This window comes from Dermochelys coriacea, chromosome 15 (genome assembly GCF_009764565.3).
Source record: "Dermochelys coriacea isolate rDerCor1 chromosome 15, rDerCor1.pri.v4, whole genome shotgun sequence".
Taxonomy (NCBI): domain Eukaryota; kingdom Metazoa; phylum Chordata; order Testudines; family Dermochelyidae; genus Dermochelys; species Dermochelys coriacea.
This window is the reverse complement of record NC_050082.1, coordinates 29,144,157-29,163,804: the sequence shown is the minus strand read 5'-3', so window position 1 is coordinate 29,163,804 and position 19,648 is coordinate 29,144,157. Positions and strand designations below refer to the sequence as shown.

General features: G+C 44.9%; 1 protein-coding gene across 9 annotated transcripts in view; it reads right to left on the bottom strand.

Annotated features, from left to right (window-relative positions):
• Positions 1 to 19,545, bottom strand: part of UBE3B (ubiquitin protein ligase E3B) — a 35,651-nt gene extending 16,106 nt beyond the window's left edge. Inside the window, exons 1-18 of one of the 9 annotated variants that reach the window (XM_043498273.1) lie at positions 19,379 to 19,545; positions 18,028 to 18,141; positions 17,848 to 17,943; positions 16,621 to 16,790; positions 16,390 to 16,510; positions 15,155 to 15,214; positions 14,693 to 14,797; positions 14,497 to 14,593; positions 13,823 to 13,908; positions 11,962 to 12,044; positions 10,772 to 10,877; positions 8,981 to 9,101; positions 6,086 to 6,263; positions 5,666 to 5,835; positions 4,692 to 4,859; positions 2,971 to 3,142; positions 2,127 to 2,245; positions 279 to 393 (exon numbers count right to left, since the gene is read on the bottom strand). In XM_043498273.1, the coding sequence (XP_043354208.1) occupies positions 279 to 393; positions 2,127 to 2,245; positions 2,971 to 3,142; positions 4,692 to 4,859; positions 5,666 to 5,835; positions 6,086 to 6,263; positions 8,981 to 9,101; positions 10,772 to 10,877; positions 11,962 to 12,044; positions 13,823 to 13,908; positions 14,497 to 14,593; positions 14,693 to 14,797; positions 15,155 to 15,214; positions 16,390 to 16,510; positions 16,621 to 16,790; positions 17,848 to 17,886 (1,910 nt within the window). In that variant the 5' untranslated portion in view covers positions 17,887 to 17,943; positions 18,028 to 18,141; positions 19,379 to 19,545. Of the gene's footprint in view, positions 1 to 278; positions 394 to 2,126; positions 2,246 to 2,970; positions 3,143 to 4,691; positions 4,860 to 5,665; positions 5,836 to 6,085; positions 6,264 to 8,980; positions 9,102 to 10,771; positions 10,878 to 11,961; positions 12,045 to 13,822; positions 13,909 to 14,496; positions 14,594 to 14,692; positions 14,798 to 15,154; positions 15,215 to 16,389; positions 16,511 to 16,620; positions 16,791 to 17,131; positions 17,283 to 17,847; positions 17,944 to 18,027; positions 18,647 to 19,275; positions 19,295 to 19,357 lie in introns of those variants that run through there. The other 8 variants (XM_043498279.1, XM_043498276.1, XM_043498274.1 and 5 more) reach the window with 8 other exon arrangements.
• Between the last annotated feature and the right edge of the window lie 103 nt (positions 19,546 to 19,648).

Below are 19,648 nucleotides of genomic sequence, written 5' to 3'. Positions count from 1 at the left end.
GAAAATGGGACTTGGTGCTTTAGAAATTTGTACCCTGTACAAATGATACTGAGAATAATCGCTCTATGAAGAGAGGGAAGCTTCCTCACCAGGGACTTTAAATTAAACAAGGCAAATGGAGTGTAGGGAACAACCCTGGTCTGGGGCTGGCAGGGAGGAACAGTAAAGAAGTTCCATGTCTAACAAAGCGTCAGAGTCCAAAATGGTCATGAGAAGATCTGTTGTGATGAGAAAGCCATACAATTGTACACGACCCAGTACAGGGATCTAGCACTCACTTCCGCAACCAGTGGTCCTCAGGAGCAAAGCGCCGGCGACAGTCTCTTTCATACAAGATCATTAGCCAGCCATGAACAGAATGGAACAACTCCAGCGTCTCTCCTTTGGCATTCTCTACCAAAGAGACAAACACGGAAGTAGTGTTCAGTGTCTCCTACATACCAGTGGCCGACATGAAGCAGAGAGCCACTCCTTTCCCCAGTACAAACAAAGAGAGCTTTGTGTCCTCCATTTCCACTGGCTTTAGGGGAATCGAAGGGTCTAAGCCTCTCTCACAAGAAGTGCCCAACATCTGCCAGGATCCAGGCTTGAATCTCTTGGCCCTGTTACTAGCTACTGCAACCAGCACCAGCAAAAGGTAAACACACTTAGAGCTACACGATCCATATACAAAAAGAAAAGGAGTACTTGTGGCACCTTAGAGACTAACAAATTTATTAGAGCATAAGCTTTCGTGAGCTACAGCTCACTTCATCGGATGCATTTGGTGGAAAAAACAGAGGAGAGATTTATATACACACACACAGAGAACATGAAACAATGGGTTTATCATACACACTGTAAGGAGAGTGATCACTTAAGATAAGCCATCACCAACAGCAGGGGGGGGAAGGAGGAAAACCTTTCATGGTGACAAGCAGGTAGGCTAATTCCAGCAGTTAACAAGAATATCAGAGGAACAGTGGGGGGTGGGGTGGGAGGGAGAAATACCATGGGGAAATAGTTTTACTTTGTGTAATGACTCATCCATTCCCAGTCTCTATTCAAGCCTAAGTTAATTGTATCCAGTTTGCAAATTAATTGCAATTCAGCAGTCTCTCGTTGGAGTCTGTTTTTGAAGCTTTTTAAAGTAAAACTATTTCCCCATGGTATTTCTCCCTCCCACCCCACCCCCCACTGTTCCTCTGATATTCTTGTTAACTGCTGGAATTAGCCTACCTGCTTGTCACCATGAAAGGTTTTCCTCCTTCCCCCCCCTGCTGTTGGTGATGGCTTATCTTAAGTGATCACTCTCCTTACAGTGTGTATGATAAACCCATTGTTTCATGTTCTCTGTGTGTGTGTATATAAATCTCTCCTCTGTTTTTTCCACCAAATGCATCCGATGAAGTGAGCTGTAGCTCACGAAAGCTTATGCTCTAATAAATTTGTTAGTCTCTAAGGTGCCACAAGTACTCCTTTTCTTTTTGCGAATACAGACTAACACGGCTGCTACTCTGAAACCTGTGATCCATATACAGGTATCCAACACTCTTCTTCTGATTCGGCAGATTTACCCCAAAGTTGGAGTATATTCCTCTCTGAAACCTCACAGAGCTGAAGCTGTAGTGCCTGACTAGAACCCAATGAATATCAGAAGCAATGTGCACTTAGTGGTCTTACTCCTCCCCGCCCTTTGATGTGTGATGTAATTCCTGTTTTACACAATCACCAAGAGAACATATATCTCTGTTTCTAGCACCAGATTGTCTAGGCTGTACAAGCACATGTAACTGCACACACAAACCATGCATTCACTGGATTTGTGCACATAATTACAGAAGGAAGTACATTAAAGTTTTTGCTTTTGAAGAGATGCAGGTTTTGAAAATGATGCCCCATAAATTCTCACTTTAATAAAACACTGACTGGCTGGTTTTTATATGGTACCCCAACACGGCACGGGTATCTGAACACTTGAACGGGGGATAGTTTCATTTCAAACAGCCTAAGATTTTATAACACGTTCTGTGAACAGCATTCAAGTCACACTAGCAAACTGGCTGAAGCCTCTGGATTAATCCATTCATTACTACTTTTTAAAATAATTATCATGGTCCCCTCAATCAAGCTGCTGAAGCACTTACCCACAATTCCATCCCAGATCATCTTAAACACAAAGGAATTCAGGAAAGAGGAGATGGTAACAAGCTCTTCCACTTTGAACGAGATCTGTTCTTCATAGACTTCAATTTCGTCGAGAATTCTGGAGGAGGAAAACAAATGTTGATTTATTTCCCTTTTGAGAGGGCTTTCAGAGAGTGCATTTTGCCTGGCACGTTTAGGGAGAGTTCTCATTTCCTGTGATGACTAAAACAGGAGCTAAACCCCTAAACCAACAGTATGTATTTACTGATTTTGATCAATATCTGAGTTTAACATAAGACAGCACAAAAAGTCTGAGAAATAAACTACACCCAATACAGTATCACCTTTGGAGAGCTTTTTACTTGTAGATCGCAAAGCACTTTAATAAGGTGGGTAAGTAGAATTATCTTCATTTTACAGATGGGAAGACTTTCTACATAGGCAAGGAGGTGGCACAAGGTCACACAGCGAGTGGGCGGTGGAGCCAGGAATAGACCCAGGTGTACAGGCTCCCAGTGGAGTGTCCTGCCAGCCAGATAATGCCCCTTCTTATAGCATGATGTGTGCTTTTGAAGAATTTTCCCTGTGTTTAGATGCAGCTCTTGCACACAAGCATTGAGAAAAAGTATTCCTAAAGCACCTAGTGCTGTAGTACCTAGTTACCTCTCCTGCCACATGTCCTCCCCAACACAACACACTCTTTCAAAGCATGCAGTTTTGCTCTTGCATTTTAGCTATCTATATGTAATTACAGCAGCATTTTGGCTCTCCACCCTGGCACTCAAAGAACATTCGATCTGTATATTCAAATTCCACGGAAAGAGACATCTGCTAGTAACCTACGTGATAAGGTGTCGAGAACAGTCACAAAACAGCATCAGCATAGCTAGCAGTCTCTTGGATTCCTCTGTGTCATTGTTCAAGCATTCCAAGAAGAGTTTTAATCCACCCTGGGGTCCCAGCTCACAGATAAATGCCCACAATTTGGGCAACAAGTCATCAAGATAAGTGAGGCCTACAGGAGGGAAAACAAAAGAAAGCAAGCCTTAATACAGCTCTTTTCCCTGCATGCAGGGGAAGATGATCATGATCCATTGCAGATAGCAGTTTATTTTTCAAAACTATCTACTGCTGAAGAGGAAAGTCACACAGTGTTCATGGGTGCGATTCACATGAACGTGTATTCTACAATCACAATGAGACCAGAAGGAAGCCTCTTAACTAGCTAATAATACTTTGCACACCTACAGCACCTTTCAGTTAAAGATTTCACAGCACTGAACAAGCATCAGTTAACTAAGCCTCTTGCAAGACAGTTGTTATGATCCCAGTTGTACAGATCGGGAAGCAAGGCACAAAGGGCAAGGTCATGCACGTTGTTCAAGGTCACACAGAGTCAGCGGCAGAGCCAGGAACAGAACCCAGGAGTCTGGACTCCCAGTTTCCTATTCTAGCCACTAAACCAGTGATTGCTTACCACCTCCTCCCTCCTTTCTAGTAAGAGAAATAATTTGTTCTTAATATAACCTAAGTTCCCTGTAAGCTGCATGGCTGGGTGGCCGCCCAGTAGGCTATCAAGTGCTACGCAGTTCAGGTGTCCCTCCTCCCACTGCTGTGTGCTGCTCCTGCCCTCTGCCTTAGAGCTGCTCCCAGGAGCCTCCTGCTTGCTGTGCAGAGAGGGATTGGGAGAAGAGGGATAGTGATGTCAAGGTGTCCCCCTCCCTCCATCCCTGTACCGCATCTCCACAGAGCAGGGGACACGACAGAGCTTAGGACGGAGGGAGCTTAATGGCAGCTGCTGCTGTGTCTGAACTTAAAAGGGCAGCATACTTAAAGGGATAACACATGTCTGTCTCTGTCACACACGGTCTTTCACACTCACCTCCCAACACATACTTGTATTGTTGTTACTTCTTGATACTTCTTTCAAAGTGTGTTATTTTAGTTTTTTGACTGGTCTATGCATTTCATAATTTTTATTTCTCTCTTACACTTAAATTTAATTCTTTGAGTAGTGAGTTCTAAAACACTTAACCTGTCCTGGCTGGAGTAATTATCCCTATGGTAACTTTTTAAAAATATACATTATATGTAGGTTTTTGGTTTCTACTGCTGGCGCACATCCACACATTACCTCGATATGATGCACATAATAAAATTAATTCCACACATGGATGGAAAAAATTAGAGGGAACACTGAATATAACTGAAGCGTTCAACAGGATCATTACATAAAGACTGGTACTATTCAAAGACATTGAGCCAGATTCACAATCGATAAGAAGTGACCAGGTTTCACTGGAGCAGAACTTGCTTTCATTTGTATTCTAGAGAGCTAACATTTGATAAAGAAGCAATGAATGCTATTGATCAGACGTACGATCCAGGATAGAACAAGCTTTCCATCCAGCTGGTCAATAAACAGCCCTGTGTAGTAAAACTATCAGCAGAGTCAAAGGAATCAGTGAGAGGCACAAGTTTAGATCTTTTTAAAATGGGGGGGGGGAGGGGAGATCTTCTAAGGGGCTTTGAAGAAAAAACAAAAACCCACATACCCTACTGACCTGTGAGTATCTGCAGCCGGATCTGCGTTAGAGTGGTCAGCGTGGTTTGGTACAGCACACAGATGCTGCACACCTTCTGCACCTCTGCTGAATCCACCCGCTTGCCTCCAACGGGCTTGAGGATGTTGCGAACAGAGGCGGACTTCTGGAAGGCTCGCTTGAAAAGATCTGGCGGGAGATAAAGAGAGACACATGCACACAGGTCTTGGAGACCGAGACATTCATCACCAGGTAAAGTCTTATTCTGTGCAACCCCATAACAATGGGAGTTTTAGTAAGGACAGTAACCAATTAAGTGGGTCATGCCACAGAACTGCAGATTTCAGTGAATTCCCCATGGCAGAATGCTTTACAGGAACATTCTCCATTCCATAAAGACCAAGACGTTCTCTAATGACATGGAGATCATTCACAAATTGTTCTCTAGTTTCAAATGTTACCCAAATGTAATAGGAATCACTAGTTGTGCTATATCATCTAGCACATAACTACAGTAGACTGAGTCAGCACAGTTATAGGGGGTTAGATTGAGAGACTGTGGCCCAGAAATTCCAGAGCTGTAATCCAGACTCTGCCAACGATTCCTTATGAAACCATGGGAAAGTCACTTAACCTTGCTGTGCCACAGTTTCCACCTGTGAAGCTGGGATACTATCCAACTACTGTAAAGTACTGAGATCCCAAGTAACAGGCGGTGTGGTAAGGATTACATTGTGCTTTTCATCTTCAAACCACGTGAGAAACACTTCAAACCCTGCTTGGAAACAGGCAAGTGTCCCCAAGATTAGTGACTTGCCAACTTCACAGAGTAATCAGAACAGGGATCCGACCCCCAGGAAGAACTTGCCTCTAGCTAGGTAATAGCAGGTGCTGCAAAAAACTACTCAAAGCCTTTGACTAAAGTGAATAAAGTCAAACTTCTGCCAGCAAAAGAGAGAAGACAGAGCCCATGCCCTGGCCCGTACTGAACTGACTTTTCATGGGAAGGCTGTTCTGTGGGGAAGCAGTTTGCCCCAACGGATAAGTCGGATCCTGAGTCTCCACCAGCTTCTTGCTGAGAACATCACTGAAGAGGATGCGAATTAGGTGGACTCCCCAGAGATGCTGCAATTGCTTTGTGAGCAGAGGCATGGACTCATTTAACCTAGAAGAAAAGTCAGGGGCAAGGGAGAGAAAGAGACAGACAGGTTGTAACAATGGCTTTATCGCCTCTAACAAGCTGCATATGAATGTGGTGTTAAGGTTGTACAGTTAAAATACAACTGAGGACATTCAAGGAATTACGGTGACCACTCTGTCCATCCTAACAGTGACGGAAGGTACTGCATGTGTAAGCTGGTCAAGTTATAAATTAAATCTCAGAGTTACTTGTCTCAGAGCTCCTGCTTACTTACCCATAATCCACAGTCTGGGAGAACCAGCCAAGGACAGGGTGCCAGTGCGTGAGGTTGGATTTTTTTTGCGACACATACTTCTGGCAGTAAGAGAGCATGTGAATAAGCACGCTCACAAAGTGAGCAGTCTCGTCCTCGAGCACTTTGTCATTCAAGGAGCCCAGATAAATGAGGTTACCTGAAAAAGAACCAGCAGCAGCCCTTTGAAGAGGAGCGACATTTTCAAGAGAATTAGTATGACATCTTTACTGGAGACAGAAGGGGGTTGAGATAAGTCTCTCTCCACTACCTCTCCACTTCTCACCAGTGCAGGGCTGTACCCTACTGGTCTGCTCCCCAGTGTTCCAGTCAGTCTGTTCATAATCCCCTCCTTGTTTATTTGTTAATGCAACAAATTCAGTGCCTTCAGTAGTGACAGCAGGAAAGGGTAATTGTAAAAATCATCAGTATGGGCTGCACCCTGCTCCCACTGAATTCAGTGGCAAAATTCCCCATTGACTTTGATGTTAACTTAGGACATCTGTGATTCTCTAGTATCTTAAAACGAATTGGGGGACTGAATGGTTTACAGAAACCAGGCCAAATTCAGGTCTGGCATAAGCAGGTGCAAGTAACAGTGAGAGTAATTAACCATTGGAACAACTTTCCAAAGGTTAACAAATTTATTTGAGTTTAAGTACTTGTGGCACCTTAGAGACTAACAAATTTATTTGAACATAAGTACGTGTGGCACCTTAGTCTCTAAGGTGCCACAAGTACTCCTTTTCTTTTTGCGGATACAGACTAACACGGCTGCTACTCTGAAACCTTTCCAAAGGTTATGATGGATTCTCCATAACTGACCATTTGTAAATCAAGACTGGATGGTTTTCTAAAAGATCTGCTCTAGGAATTCTTTTGGGGAATCTCTATGGCCTTACATAAGAGATCCATCTAGACAACCACAATGGACCCTTCTAGCCTTGGAATCCATAAAAATCTATAAAGTCAATGACGCTCAATGAATACAGTGTTTTCACTGACACTGCCCTTGCTCACACTGGGTTTGGATTAAGTCTCAAGAACCATTCCTTAAACAGATTCAGATCCAATTCAGTTGTCCAATGACCAAAATTTGTCTCTTGCTCTCTGATGGTTGTTCATTGACTCTTTTCATAGCAGTCACTAGTTTCAGCCCAGTTTCCAGCACACACACGTCACACACCAAGGTGATACTCTGTACTAGCACAGGAGATCCTCCCATAGCCATCTCATTTGTTTCCCACCAACACTTCATATGCAGCATTATATGAAAGAGAAAGCTCCTAACAGTAGCCAGGATAGAGAATCTAGAGGCCATTTATATTCATGAATTACAACAGCTCCTCTAATTGTTTCCACAGAGCTGATGTGAGCTCAGCAAGTTTCAGTAGCATTCCAATGTAGGCAGGGTAATTTCATGTCTGCTGTATTCAGTGTCTAAATGGAAAGCAAACTGAGATTATGATTTCCTGTTAGATCAAAATGACACATCTGTAGAAAGGGGTCTCTTTCTGAACCACCGTCCTCTGTTTCCTGGGTCTCTTAGCATGACCCTCTAGGTTCACTTAATCCTGCCTCAGCACAGGGGGCTGGACTGGTTGACCTCTTGACGTCCCTCTGAGCCCTACATTTCTATACCTTATATTAAACCTGAAGTTAAGTGTCCTTCCAAACATACATGGCACAAGCTGTTTTAGAAACCACCCAAATGAGTCAAATCAGGAAATGTTGGACTTTAAAATCCAGAGTCCTTGACCCCAAGAGAGGAATTCAGATTTTACTCAAAGCAAAGAAAGCCCCTTAAATTTCTCTTCTGATGTGGAACATGCTCAGATTCCAGACGCATACTTGTAGGAGCAGAATTTTATAATTGTACTAGAAAAATTAACGTATAATTTGATTTCATCCTGCCAGTCACCCTTTTTAAATAGCAAAAAGGAATGATCTTCCGGGACTATGGAATTCTGTTTCCCATATCCATTACAAATTGGGCCCTTTTAGTTCTTTGTTTTAAGGTTTAGTTAGTAAAAGACAGAATCCTGTATTATGTCTATATTAAGTAAATTAAAAAAAATGTTGAAGGCCTGGGCCTCATTGTGAATTGTTTTGGTTATAAAATTTAGCAAGGTTTAATTTATAATGTTGTTTCGCTCAATATAAAATACTGTTGTTTGTATTCTCAAAGGTCTCTGTAAAAAACAGTTTGTGTAAATAAAAAATACATGCATCAAAAAAAAAAAAAAAGGTATAAAGGCCATTGCTGAAACCAAATAATCGGGGAAAAAAAAAAAAAAAAGAAGTAAAAAAATTTAACAAACTTATCCATGCCAAAAACCCATCAATGTGGATCCATAACTAAGGAAAAGCAGACTGATGACCCTAAGGTGGAGGCTGGCACCGCTAAAAACAAAACAATTAATTAAATCAAAAGGACAAAATGGCCCTCTCAAAGGTGCTTTAAAATGTACCATCAATGTTAACATAAAAAAATACCACCAATTAAAAAGTAACCGGTCACAAACTAACACAAAATCTATAGCAAAACAACAAAATCCATAAACTTCAACAAACAAAAAAACACTATAAAAACAGGGTGCTTTGCTATGGGACTTTGGGTTCGTCTTGCCACTACTCCAAAAGCATCGGAACGCGACCGACAAAGCCTGGCTCCCTTCTGCGTCCAATCTGGCTGGCCACTAGATTAATCCAAACTGTGGACTGGTAACTATAAACATCGACTGGCAGAACTATGTGCATGGTATGTGTGTGTAACTAAAAAGCATATGCTAACTGCTGTATTCTCAATAAATGCGGCGTTTTGCCTTCTCCCCTATAAAAAACTCTTGGGTGCTTTGTATAGCATAATATACTTACCCAGTAAACAAAGAGTATGGCTTCCTTCTAAACACACACAGACATCTCGACACTGAGCCTCACGACTTAAAAATAAGATGAATTTGCGGAAAAGGTCATGGGATTCTATCACTGCCAGACGCTGAAAAACAGAATTGTTTTTAAATGATTGTGAAGTTGCAAGTTAAACGAACAGAGTGTCACACAAAAGCAGCTAGACCTGACATCATCAACAATTCGGGGTGTCTGTCCATTCTAGTGAGCAATCACTGCGTTCAGGGGCTGCACAGGCTTCATGCCAAAGAATCAATCTAAAGAAGAGATCTCACAAGATCACAGGCATGTGGGGGAGCCTGCCACAGGGGAGATCTGCAGGTGAACTGGGCATATTCGAACCAGTCGTAAGGATAACCTTCACCTGTCCTGAGTCTATGGCAGTTAAATGCCTGCATCCCCTGGAATTCACCGGCATGCTGTGAAAGGGAGCAGACAAACCACACGGTATTAGTGGGCAGTATATCGCTTCTCAGCAAAGATCCCTCTCTATGTGATAGATGATTTTGCATCTCTTTGTTCACTCGCTCCCCGGTCAGAAATCACCATGGGGATGGAAGGACAAGGACACAAAAAATAAAACGTCCAGACTAAAAACAAAGAGAAACCAATAGCCTCAGGTCACACACACAGCTGAACACATTAAGTAATAATTTACACCTAAAACTGTGCCACTTGCAGTTTCTCTAAACCATAGCGATGTCCAGAGTTGAGCGGATAAATCTCCATAACAATGTCCTATTCATCTGCATGCCCAGCTGAGCTGGAGGAGGCTCTGCATTTATCAGTTGTTGCCACAGTATCTTATCTGGTAGGAAATGTGCACAGCACTCTAAATACCAACACAAAGCAAACCACTCCAATGGCTATGAAAACAAAGACTTAAACCAGTTTTGAAAAACCAGCACAAACAACATTCTGGCTTGTTGCTATTTAATATATGTATTATGGGAGCACCTAGTGGTACCATGAGATGTGGCTGAGTGGTTAAGGTGCATAACTACAAATGGGAAGATCACGGGTTTAAGTCTTGCTTGATCTCACACCAAAAGGCCGCGTCCAGTTCACCCTGCTGCAGAATGGATACCTGATCCATCTGGTTAGGTCTGTCAAGGTGGTTGGATGTGATGCTGCCATGTCACACCCTTATGTACCACAGGCTATGAAACTGATGTGCCTTAAGAGCATCAGCCCAATGAGCCATTGGCATGGTGGGAAGATTGACGAGAGACTCCAATAGAAAATCAGGTCTTGGGTGTGCTAGGCACTCTGTAAAATTCTCTGTCCCAAAGAGTACATGGTATACACACAAAACGACATTTTACAAATGGGGAAACTGAGGCATGGAACAAGTAAGTCATGCAGGGAGCCAGTGTCTGAGCCAGAAAAAGAGGCTAGATCTCCAGGGTCCTAATCCAAAGCATTAACTACAAGAGCATCCTTCCTGTCTGTTCTAGGGCTCTCCATGCCACTGCAGTTCAAGCTGTGCACAATTCTACTGAGCTCACTGAGGATCCTGTTGCAGACAGAATACTAAAACAGCTATACCAGCTTCCACAGCATTAGAAACCCAGGCTATGAAGGATGGGGAGGAATGTGTTTCCATTGGAAAAGGATTACATTTTACTGTCAACTTTTAAGAGGCTGATCTAACTCTTTACTCGCCATTATTTGTAACTGTAGAGTCGCTGATGACTAATTACAGCATATTTGATGTGCCAAAGGGCTCAGGATTCTGTGATGGAGTAGCCCACATACCTCAGGTGTTAGCGTAGCAAGGTGAGTCACGATAGCAGGCACTGACATAATATGGATCAGGAATGATCTCAAGAGATTGTCAGAAAACTGAGCAGCAACCACAGGGCTGAAGAGTGGGAAAAAAAAATACTTCAAACCTCACACTTTGTGTTTCCTAAGACATGCAGCCTTTCTATCAGAGAGTTTCAGAAATGGCTGATGCTTCTGTTCTCATTAAAGAGGTCAGTTTGAAAAGAATCGGCACCTATGGCTTCTGCTATCATGGCGATTTAGCAACATCCATCATGACCCCAGGGAATCAAAGAAAGCCAGGGGCAGGAGGCAATGTGGAGTCTTATTCCATAATACACAGCACCTCCTATGTCTTTAAAGAGCTCCATAAACGCTAACTAGATTAAACCTCACCACACTCCCATGAAGTAGATAAATAAGTAGTTCCCATTTACTCAGGCAAAGCTTAAGTGACCGATTCAAGACCAGTTTGAGTATGGGGCAGGTTCAGAAATCACTCTACTCTTGCTGGAACGATCATCAGAAAATCAGAGGTGAGCCTGTCCCATGATCCCAGAAATGACACTTTAGAAGGAAACCCGTTCAGAAAGTTAGCTCATGAAAGTCTTTAGGAATGCTCCTTGGGCACTGTGGTTTGACACCAAGTAAACTTCCCATGAAGAGATCTGGGCTTTGCAGAACTGAGTTTGGATTGTGCCTGGATTTTATTTTGAAATGCAGGGGGGTGTTTCTAGCTAGTCCCTCTTTGCGGGACACACTTTACACATGCAGATTGAACTGTGAGCACAGATGTGATCATCTGCACCTCTACCTGACATGCACCCATAATTATGTAGTTAGAGGTGCACTGGCAGTTCATTGTGAGATGCAAATCACACTTGCAGAAAGAAGGCCCGTTCCTTCAGATTATTTACCCAACACACAGAAATACAGCATTCCAAGTTTAACCCCACAACTGATGTTTACAACGGATTTATAAACACTTAATTTTAGGGGTACAAAGTAGGAAAAAAAATCAAGCACTCCACCTAAATTAACATCATGCACTAATACAACAAACTCACAGACAGATACAAAGAGAGAAACACAATGAGAAACTGGCAGGGCAAGAGGTCTTCAGACAGACACTAAAAGCAGTTTTGACTACATATCACCCCAAGCTGCTTTTGCTGCCTTACCGCAATGCAAGAGAAAAGATGGCAGTTAAAGTGCCTTTGGACAGGGATGGTCTGGATCTTGCCAAGCCATTCGTTAGCAAAATCTGAAAAGAAAATTGCAACTCTTGTTAGAGAAAGAATCCAACTGTGTTCTTGAAGGGCATTGTCACTTTCAAGAGATATAAAAAGAAATTAGAGAGAGTGTTGCTTTAATGTGGTTGTTACAAGTCACTGGCCTGGATCAGAACGTTTCTGTTCCAGGTACTGGCAGCACAGAGAAACTGCATTCAAAGAGGTTTGCTATGATCACACTTGCCATTTTTATAGGGCCTTTCTTCAGAGGGTCTGAAGGCCCTTTATAATCCATAAGCAAGTCTCACAACAACCCTCTGAAAGACGGACACTCACATTTTACAGATGGAAAAAAGTGAGGCACAGAACGGCGAAGAAAACTGCCTAAAATCACACAAATTCAATGGCAGGGCTGGGAACAGAATTCAAGACTCCTGACTCCTAGTTCTGTATTTTAACCAGCTGCACTGCACTGCTGCCTTTCATCTCCTAATGAGATGATGAAATGGAATTTAGATTAAATATTGCTCATGGAAAGGAAGGGAAGGGGAGTTTTTTGGTTTACCGGCTGTGATGCTCTGTACCTCAGCGGAACACCCAGCACCCCCATGTTCATCCTTGTAAAATGATTGTGTGGCATCCAATGCAAAGTTTGTCATGTCGGCCATCTTCAGAAGGCCCATGATGCACTGAGCATTGTTGTTACAGTGATGTTATAGGTTATCATTTCATGTATGTAGTTATGAGGCTGAAAATGTGTCCTCATGGCTTAAAATAAGCCCAGGCAAAAACTCTCCCAGAGCAGAGAGGCAGTTCACACCTAATCAGGGCAAGTATGGGACATACCCAGCCCAGCCTCACAGGAACAAAGGACGCTGGCCTAGGCAGCAACAAAAAAAAATCTCTTACACTCTCAAGGGACTCACCCCCCTTCCTTTGGTCAGTTTGGAACTGCGATGAGGTAATGCTCACCTGACTCTGCAGGGGGTGGAAAAGCCAAGAGGAAAGAAAGGACATGATAAAAGGGAGAGACATTTGCCATGCTCTCTCTCTCTTCCGCCTACATCTACAGACACCACACCAAGCGACTGAAGCTCTGATCAAAGGGGAGAACCTGGCTGAAGAGCAACCAGCCAGCCTGTGGTAAGAAGCATCTAAGTTTGTAAGGACACTGAAAGTGTTAAGATCAGCTTAGAATGCGTTTTGCTTTTATTTCATTTGACCAAATCTGACTTGTTATGTTTTGGCTTATAATCCCTTAAAATCTATCTTTATAATTAATACATCTATTTGTTTATTCTACCTGAAGCAGTGCGTTTGGTTTGAAGCATGACAGAGGCTCCCCTTGGGATAACAGGCCTAGTGCATATCTATTTCTTTGTTAAATTGACGAACTCACACAAGCTTGCAGCGTCCAGCGAGCATAACTGGACACTGCAAGACGGAGGTTCCTAGGTTGTGTCTGGGACCGGAGATATTGGCTAGTGTAATTCAGTTGCAAGTAGCTGGGAGCAACTTACATGCCAGAGGCTGTGCGTGAACAGCCCAGGAGGGAGGTTCTCACAGCAGAGCAGGGTAAGGCTGGCTCCCAGAGTCAAGGATTGGAGTGACCTAGCAGATCACCGGTCTGGATAACACCAGAGGGAAACATCACACCAACCATAAGCAAAGTATTCTCAGAGAGAGTCACTGCCAATACATGCCCAACCCAAGCATGAAACAACACGTCTGGAGAATCTCAGAACTTAGTTAAGGCAAAAAGCACTGCAGGGTTTGAAAAGCATATCAACTATTATAATCACAAACAAACCTGCAGCACAGAATAAAATCCCTTCTGATTGAGATGTCCCATGATATTTGCACAGATGTGGTTCATGGCAGGTCGCAGGGTTTCTCCTGCGAGGACAAAATAATTACATTTCTGAGAATTATTTTTGTGTCATATAATCTATATGAACTGTAGTCCTACATTGTGAATTATGACAAACTTCTATTAACACCTTCATTCCCAGACACATTGCAACCCTTCCCAGTTTAGTAGCTTTTTGGGACATTTTAGATACTGAAACTGAATTTAAATAGCATGTTTAGAGTTTTTTCAGTTGACTTCCATAAGATTTCTTCAGAGTCAATCTTTTCATGAGTATAATTAAAGAAGATATTTTTGATGGAATTCAACAGAGCTGGAAGTCATCATACCCTTACATCAAGGAAGCTTTTGATCCACATGACAATGGAGCATTATGAGAGAGCAGCACTAGTGACTGAACTATTATGATCTTAGGGGGAAGTCTCCTCTCTGATCCACAATATGGATCTCTGTTGCTCAGTCTGCACAGAACGAATCTTACAGCTTGGCATTGCATACGAGAGAAGAAAAATATTCCCTTTCTGCAGCCCAAGCCAGAAGACTTTAAAACAAAGAGAAAGAAGAAAGGTCTGGATTGGAGGCTACAACAGGGTTTTGGAAAGAGCCACACAGACCTTTTCCCCGAAGTATTTTCCACGTGGAAGTGTCTGTGAAGGTAACAAGCATCGTGAGGTGCAAAGTGACCAGTTTCGAGTCTTGTAGGATGTCAGGCTGGAATAACAAGAACATCAACATTAATAAACCAAGTCTACAATACTAAAGTGTGAAACCACAAGAGACACAGAACTAAAACCAATGAAAGATTTTTACCTTAAGCTGTTTGAGAAACTCACAGCAAAACCACAAGATGTCCTTGATCTGTTTGATCCACAAGAGTGTAAGATCCTTAGAAAGTGCTAGTGACACATACCACATCTACAGGTAAAGAATAGGAGAAATTTGTGATAACTTTTTCTGTTCTGTTGCTTATCCAGTAATAAAACTACTTCCACAGGCCACGCAGATCCCAGCACTGGACCAGAATTACCCCGCCCCCAGTAATGACTAGGTCAGTTGTAAATTGTATCATGTGGGAAATGCTCTTTTGACCCTTGTGGATCCATGTAGCTATCCTGGGTTTTTCTATGGGGTTTATCAACATATAAAAACAATCCACCATGGAATATAAGTGACACATGAATGTCTCTCACTCTTGATATTTCAGATTAGTGAACTTTTTAAAAAAAAATAAAACCTAAATCCTAAATCCCCTAACAAAGTTGACCTGCTGACCTTGGGCTCATTCTCAACATCCATACTATTCAGGATACAGCGACACAACTTTTCAAGCCTCTGTAAAGAGAGAGAGACACATTAGTTTATTTCCCATTCCTCATAAGTACAGTCAGTTACTTGGGAAAAACTGTTAAAAACCGCATATTACGGGAAACAAAGGCCTTCCATCCTAGAAGCTACTGAAGCTCCGCTGAGACCACCATCTTGTCTTTGGCAGTGGCTAATACCGGTGGCCTAAGAGGAAGGAAAAACTCATTGATATATATAATTGCTCCCTTTTAGATTACGGATTGAGTTTGATTATGTTTGCCTTGCTTGCAAGTTACCCAGTGAGACTCCCAACCACTCTAAGCTCTATGACATCACTCCCACTCGGGACAGGAATTTCAGGATTCTCAGGAAGCAGAATGGAAAAGAATCCAGAGTACTCCTTGGCCTCAGAAGGGATCAGTTTACTCCTAGGGTGACACTTCAATGATGTAATTAGTTACCGTAACACAGGGGCCAAACAACATTGTGGCACCAAGGACTCGTGGGGGAGGAGAGAGAACATGGTTGGAGCTCAGGGAACTGTATGTCACACTAACTATACATTTACAACCAGATATAAGTTCTACAACAACATGTGATGTACTTGTATTTCTCTTTCCCGAGCAATTTCTGTTCTGTCAAGAGGCAACTGGGAACAACATACAGCTGAACAGATTTAATACAAGTTAATATGGCCACTCATCCTCACAGTGCCTTTTACCCTGACTGGCTTTCACAACTCCCCTGGGAGGCACGTATTAATATTATCTCAATTTTACAGATTGAAAAACTGAGGCTGGACTATTAGGGCTTTGTCTTCACTGCAAAGTAAACTCAGGTTCTTATTTGAGTGTTGCCCCAACCAGAGTCCAAGGAACACACAAAACCCTCTTGCTCGAGTGTGATGGTGCTTTACACCAGAGCTAGCTGGCCCATCGGGTGCGTTAGTAAATGACTTGCTCAAATTAACCGAGTGTCAGAGCCAGGATTAAAACTCAGGAGTTCTCGGCTCTCAGTCCTGCTGTCTCCCCCCTGTCCTCACCATGGCATTACAAGACAAAGGGAGTTGCAGGTCACGCTCTGAACCCTCCATGTTGTAACAACCCATTTGACAAGCCAAGTAAAGTTCATATACATTAAACACATAGACTACATTACACATTTTTAATCTGAGGGGGGGAAATGTGTCAGAGCAGCTTTACCTCTTTGTCCTCTTTAATTCTGAAAATGAACAGCAGTTTCCTGGAAATTCTGAAGATGGAAAGTGCACTTCTTTTACTGGGAGCAGATTCATTTATTTCAAAGAAATCCTCCACTTCTCTCCTGGAAGGAGGAGGAATCAAATGTTGAGCGTTTTAAAAAGCCACAGTCATCTACAGATAAAGCTCAGTTCGCAACAAGCTACAAAGCCCGCAGGATGAAATTTCACACACCTGATCTCCCTCTGCAGCCAGCATCGACAAAGAAACCTCCTGATCAGGGCTTGGATCTGAATGGCGGCTCTCTCTCTCTCTTTCAGCTCTCTCCGCTCCTCACGGGCCTGACGCGCTTTATCAAGGAACTGGGCTTTGGATAACTGTGCTGTACCGAACATATTTGCAACCTTCCATAAAGATGAGATCAGGGGAGGGAAAGGAAGGTGTTACCTGGATGTTAGAATACATGCAGCAAGTGTGTTTAGGGAGCTGGGAGTGATATGGACACAACATATAGCCCCAGGGCAGGTGTGCAAGGAGGGGCAATTCCCTACATCGCTCCAAGAGACCCGGTTTGGTTGGTTTGGACAGGCTGTGTCCACCTTTAGACAGAGGAAATGACATGTCCACAGAACACAGGGCATAAGATAGAGAAAAATGGGGCCCCAAAGTACCACACACATAGGGGTACCAAAAGCGCAACATGTCAGCAGCAGAGTTAAGGGGGAAACAAGAAAAGGACTGGTACCAGAACTCCATCAGCCAGCACATTTGCCTCTTCTACTTCCAAATCTCTGCCTCACCCCCACCAGCTTGTCATGTTCCCACATCAGCTTTAATTAGAGTCTATAGAGAATTCTGAAGGACAGGGGAACAAGGGTGGATAACAACAGAACTGTCTGAAATAAAAATAAAGGAGGTGATGGAAGGACCCAATTTCTCCAAGTGGAATTACCCCAGTTTAGACCATGAAACAGCTGTCAAGCATGTTGGGAACCTCACAGTGTCCTCTTTGGTAAATGGGGACTATACAGCATCTTTCTTTGTAGGAAACTTCCTCATTACCTCCCCAATTCACGGCCCTGTAGTTGGTTGACCTGTCCTTCTAGTGAGGGAAAGCTGGAGGCTAGTCCTTCCAGAAAGCCACTTTTGGTAGGGATAAGGTCATGACCCTAAATGTGCTGCTTCCACCATGCTCTCAGCCAGGGAAGAAAGAGGCTGAAACAGGTCCTGAACTCAGCTACCTCAATGTGTTAGAATGTTACTCTGCCCCTAAACCATCTAGACTGACCCACTCTATTGCATCTGTAACAGGCGAATTGCTTGGTAAATATTTAGAGACAGTTTCAATATTTATGGAGCAACAATCACAGCCCCAGAGCCTTCAAAGCTCAGATGCGTACATTTCTACTGTGTGAATACTAAAGGCAAAGAATTTTTATAAAAACTTTACACAAAACTCACCTGAGGATTTGCTTCTGCAGAAGAAATACTGATACTCATCCGTATACAAACATGATCCAAATCTGCTCTGACTTCAAATATAGTCTCCCTTTGTCTCTGTAGGGACAAACCAAGCAATTTTAGATGCTGTGGGGTCTATTAATTTCATTTGTTGTTCTAGATGTCTTTGGCTGTACTCACCTACCCAATCACCCAGCAGCCATTCAGGGAGAAATATTGGACAAACCTCAAAACACAGAAAGGTGCATCATGGTTTTGGTCCACCTGCTGCAAGTGATAGATCTCAAATCTGCTCTGGGGAAGTAAAGAAAAAGTTTCTATCTCACGTAAAACTCTTCTATCAGAATTTCCATGTCAATAGTTTCATAGCAAAACCTGACAAATAGGATAACAAGAACAAAACACCAGAATTAAGATTATTATGAATATTAACTCATTTCTTTCACTAAATCTCCCTGTATACATCTAATCCACCTGTCACCATATCTGGCTACGAGGCAACCTCAGAGTTTAACAAGCCTTTTAACAGAGTTTCCAGCTAAGAGAATGTGTCACACAGAATCAAGCGCCCCTCCTCCCAAACATACCAGCGTTTGATCCCCTATGTTCTGCTCAGCCCCTAGCACCAAGTGCTCCCAGATGCTCTACTCGCATATGCTTCAACACACAAGGTACTTCCCTGCCCCCAAACACCGCTTCCACGAAAACGTTGCAACTGTATCCCCAGATCGCCTCCTTCTCCCAGCACCAGATCACCCTGCCCCCAGAACCCCGCAGCATCAGGTCACCCACCAGGACTCCCCAGACCTGGTCAACCCCCAACCCATCCCCCAGCACACTCCCTTCACTCCCAGGACCCGGCAGCACACACCCCTCCCATCCCAGCACCAGGTCACCCACCGCCTCCTTGCCCCACCCCCCAGGATCCCCCAGCACACCGCCTCCGCCCCCCCCGGATCCCCCAGCGCACCGCCTCCGCCCCCCCCGGATCCCCCAGCGCACCGTCCCCCCGCCCCACCCCCCCGGATCCCCCAGCGCACCGCCTCCGCCCCCCCCGGATCCCCCAGCGCACCGCCTCCCCACCCCCCCCGGATCCCCCAGCGCACCGTCCCCCCGCCCTACCCCCCAGGATCCCCCAGCGCACCGCCTCCCCACCCCCCCCGGATCCCCCAGCGCACCGTCCCCCCGCCCTACCCCCCAGGATCCCCCAGCGCACCGCCTCCCCACCCCCCCCGGATCCCCCAGCGCACCGCCTCCGCCCCCCCCGGATCCCCCAGCGCACCGTCCCCCCGCCCCACCCCCCCGGATCCCCCAGCGCACCGTCCCCCCGCCCCACCCCCCCGGATCCCCCAGCGCACCGCCTCCGCCCCCCCCGGATCCCCCAGCGCACCGTCCCCCCGCCCTACCCCCCAGGATCCCCCAGCGCACCGCCGGCCTCCACGAGCAGGTCACCCCTCAGGATCCCGCAGGACACCCCGCCCCCCAGCCGCTGCCCCGCGGCCCCCCAGACCCCGGTGCGGAGCCGCCTCACATGCCCGCCCCGCAGCACGGCCGGGGCCGCCTCCGCGAACGCCCGTGGCGGGGGGGGCAGCACCTCCCCCTCGGAGCGCCAGGCCGGGGCCGCCGCCGAGCGCCGCCTGTGCGCCGCGCTTAGCGACCCGCCCGGGAACGCAGGCCCGGCTCAGCCAGGGGCCCCGCGAACCGCTCCCGGGGGCGGGGGCGGGGGCGGGGGCCCCGCCCGCCCTGGGCACCCGGACACGCCGCCTCCCGTGCCCCAGCGGGCGGGCCGAGGGGCGCGGGC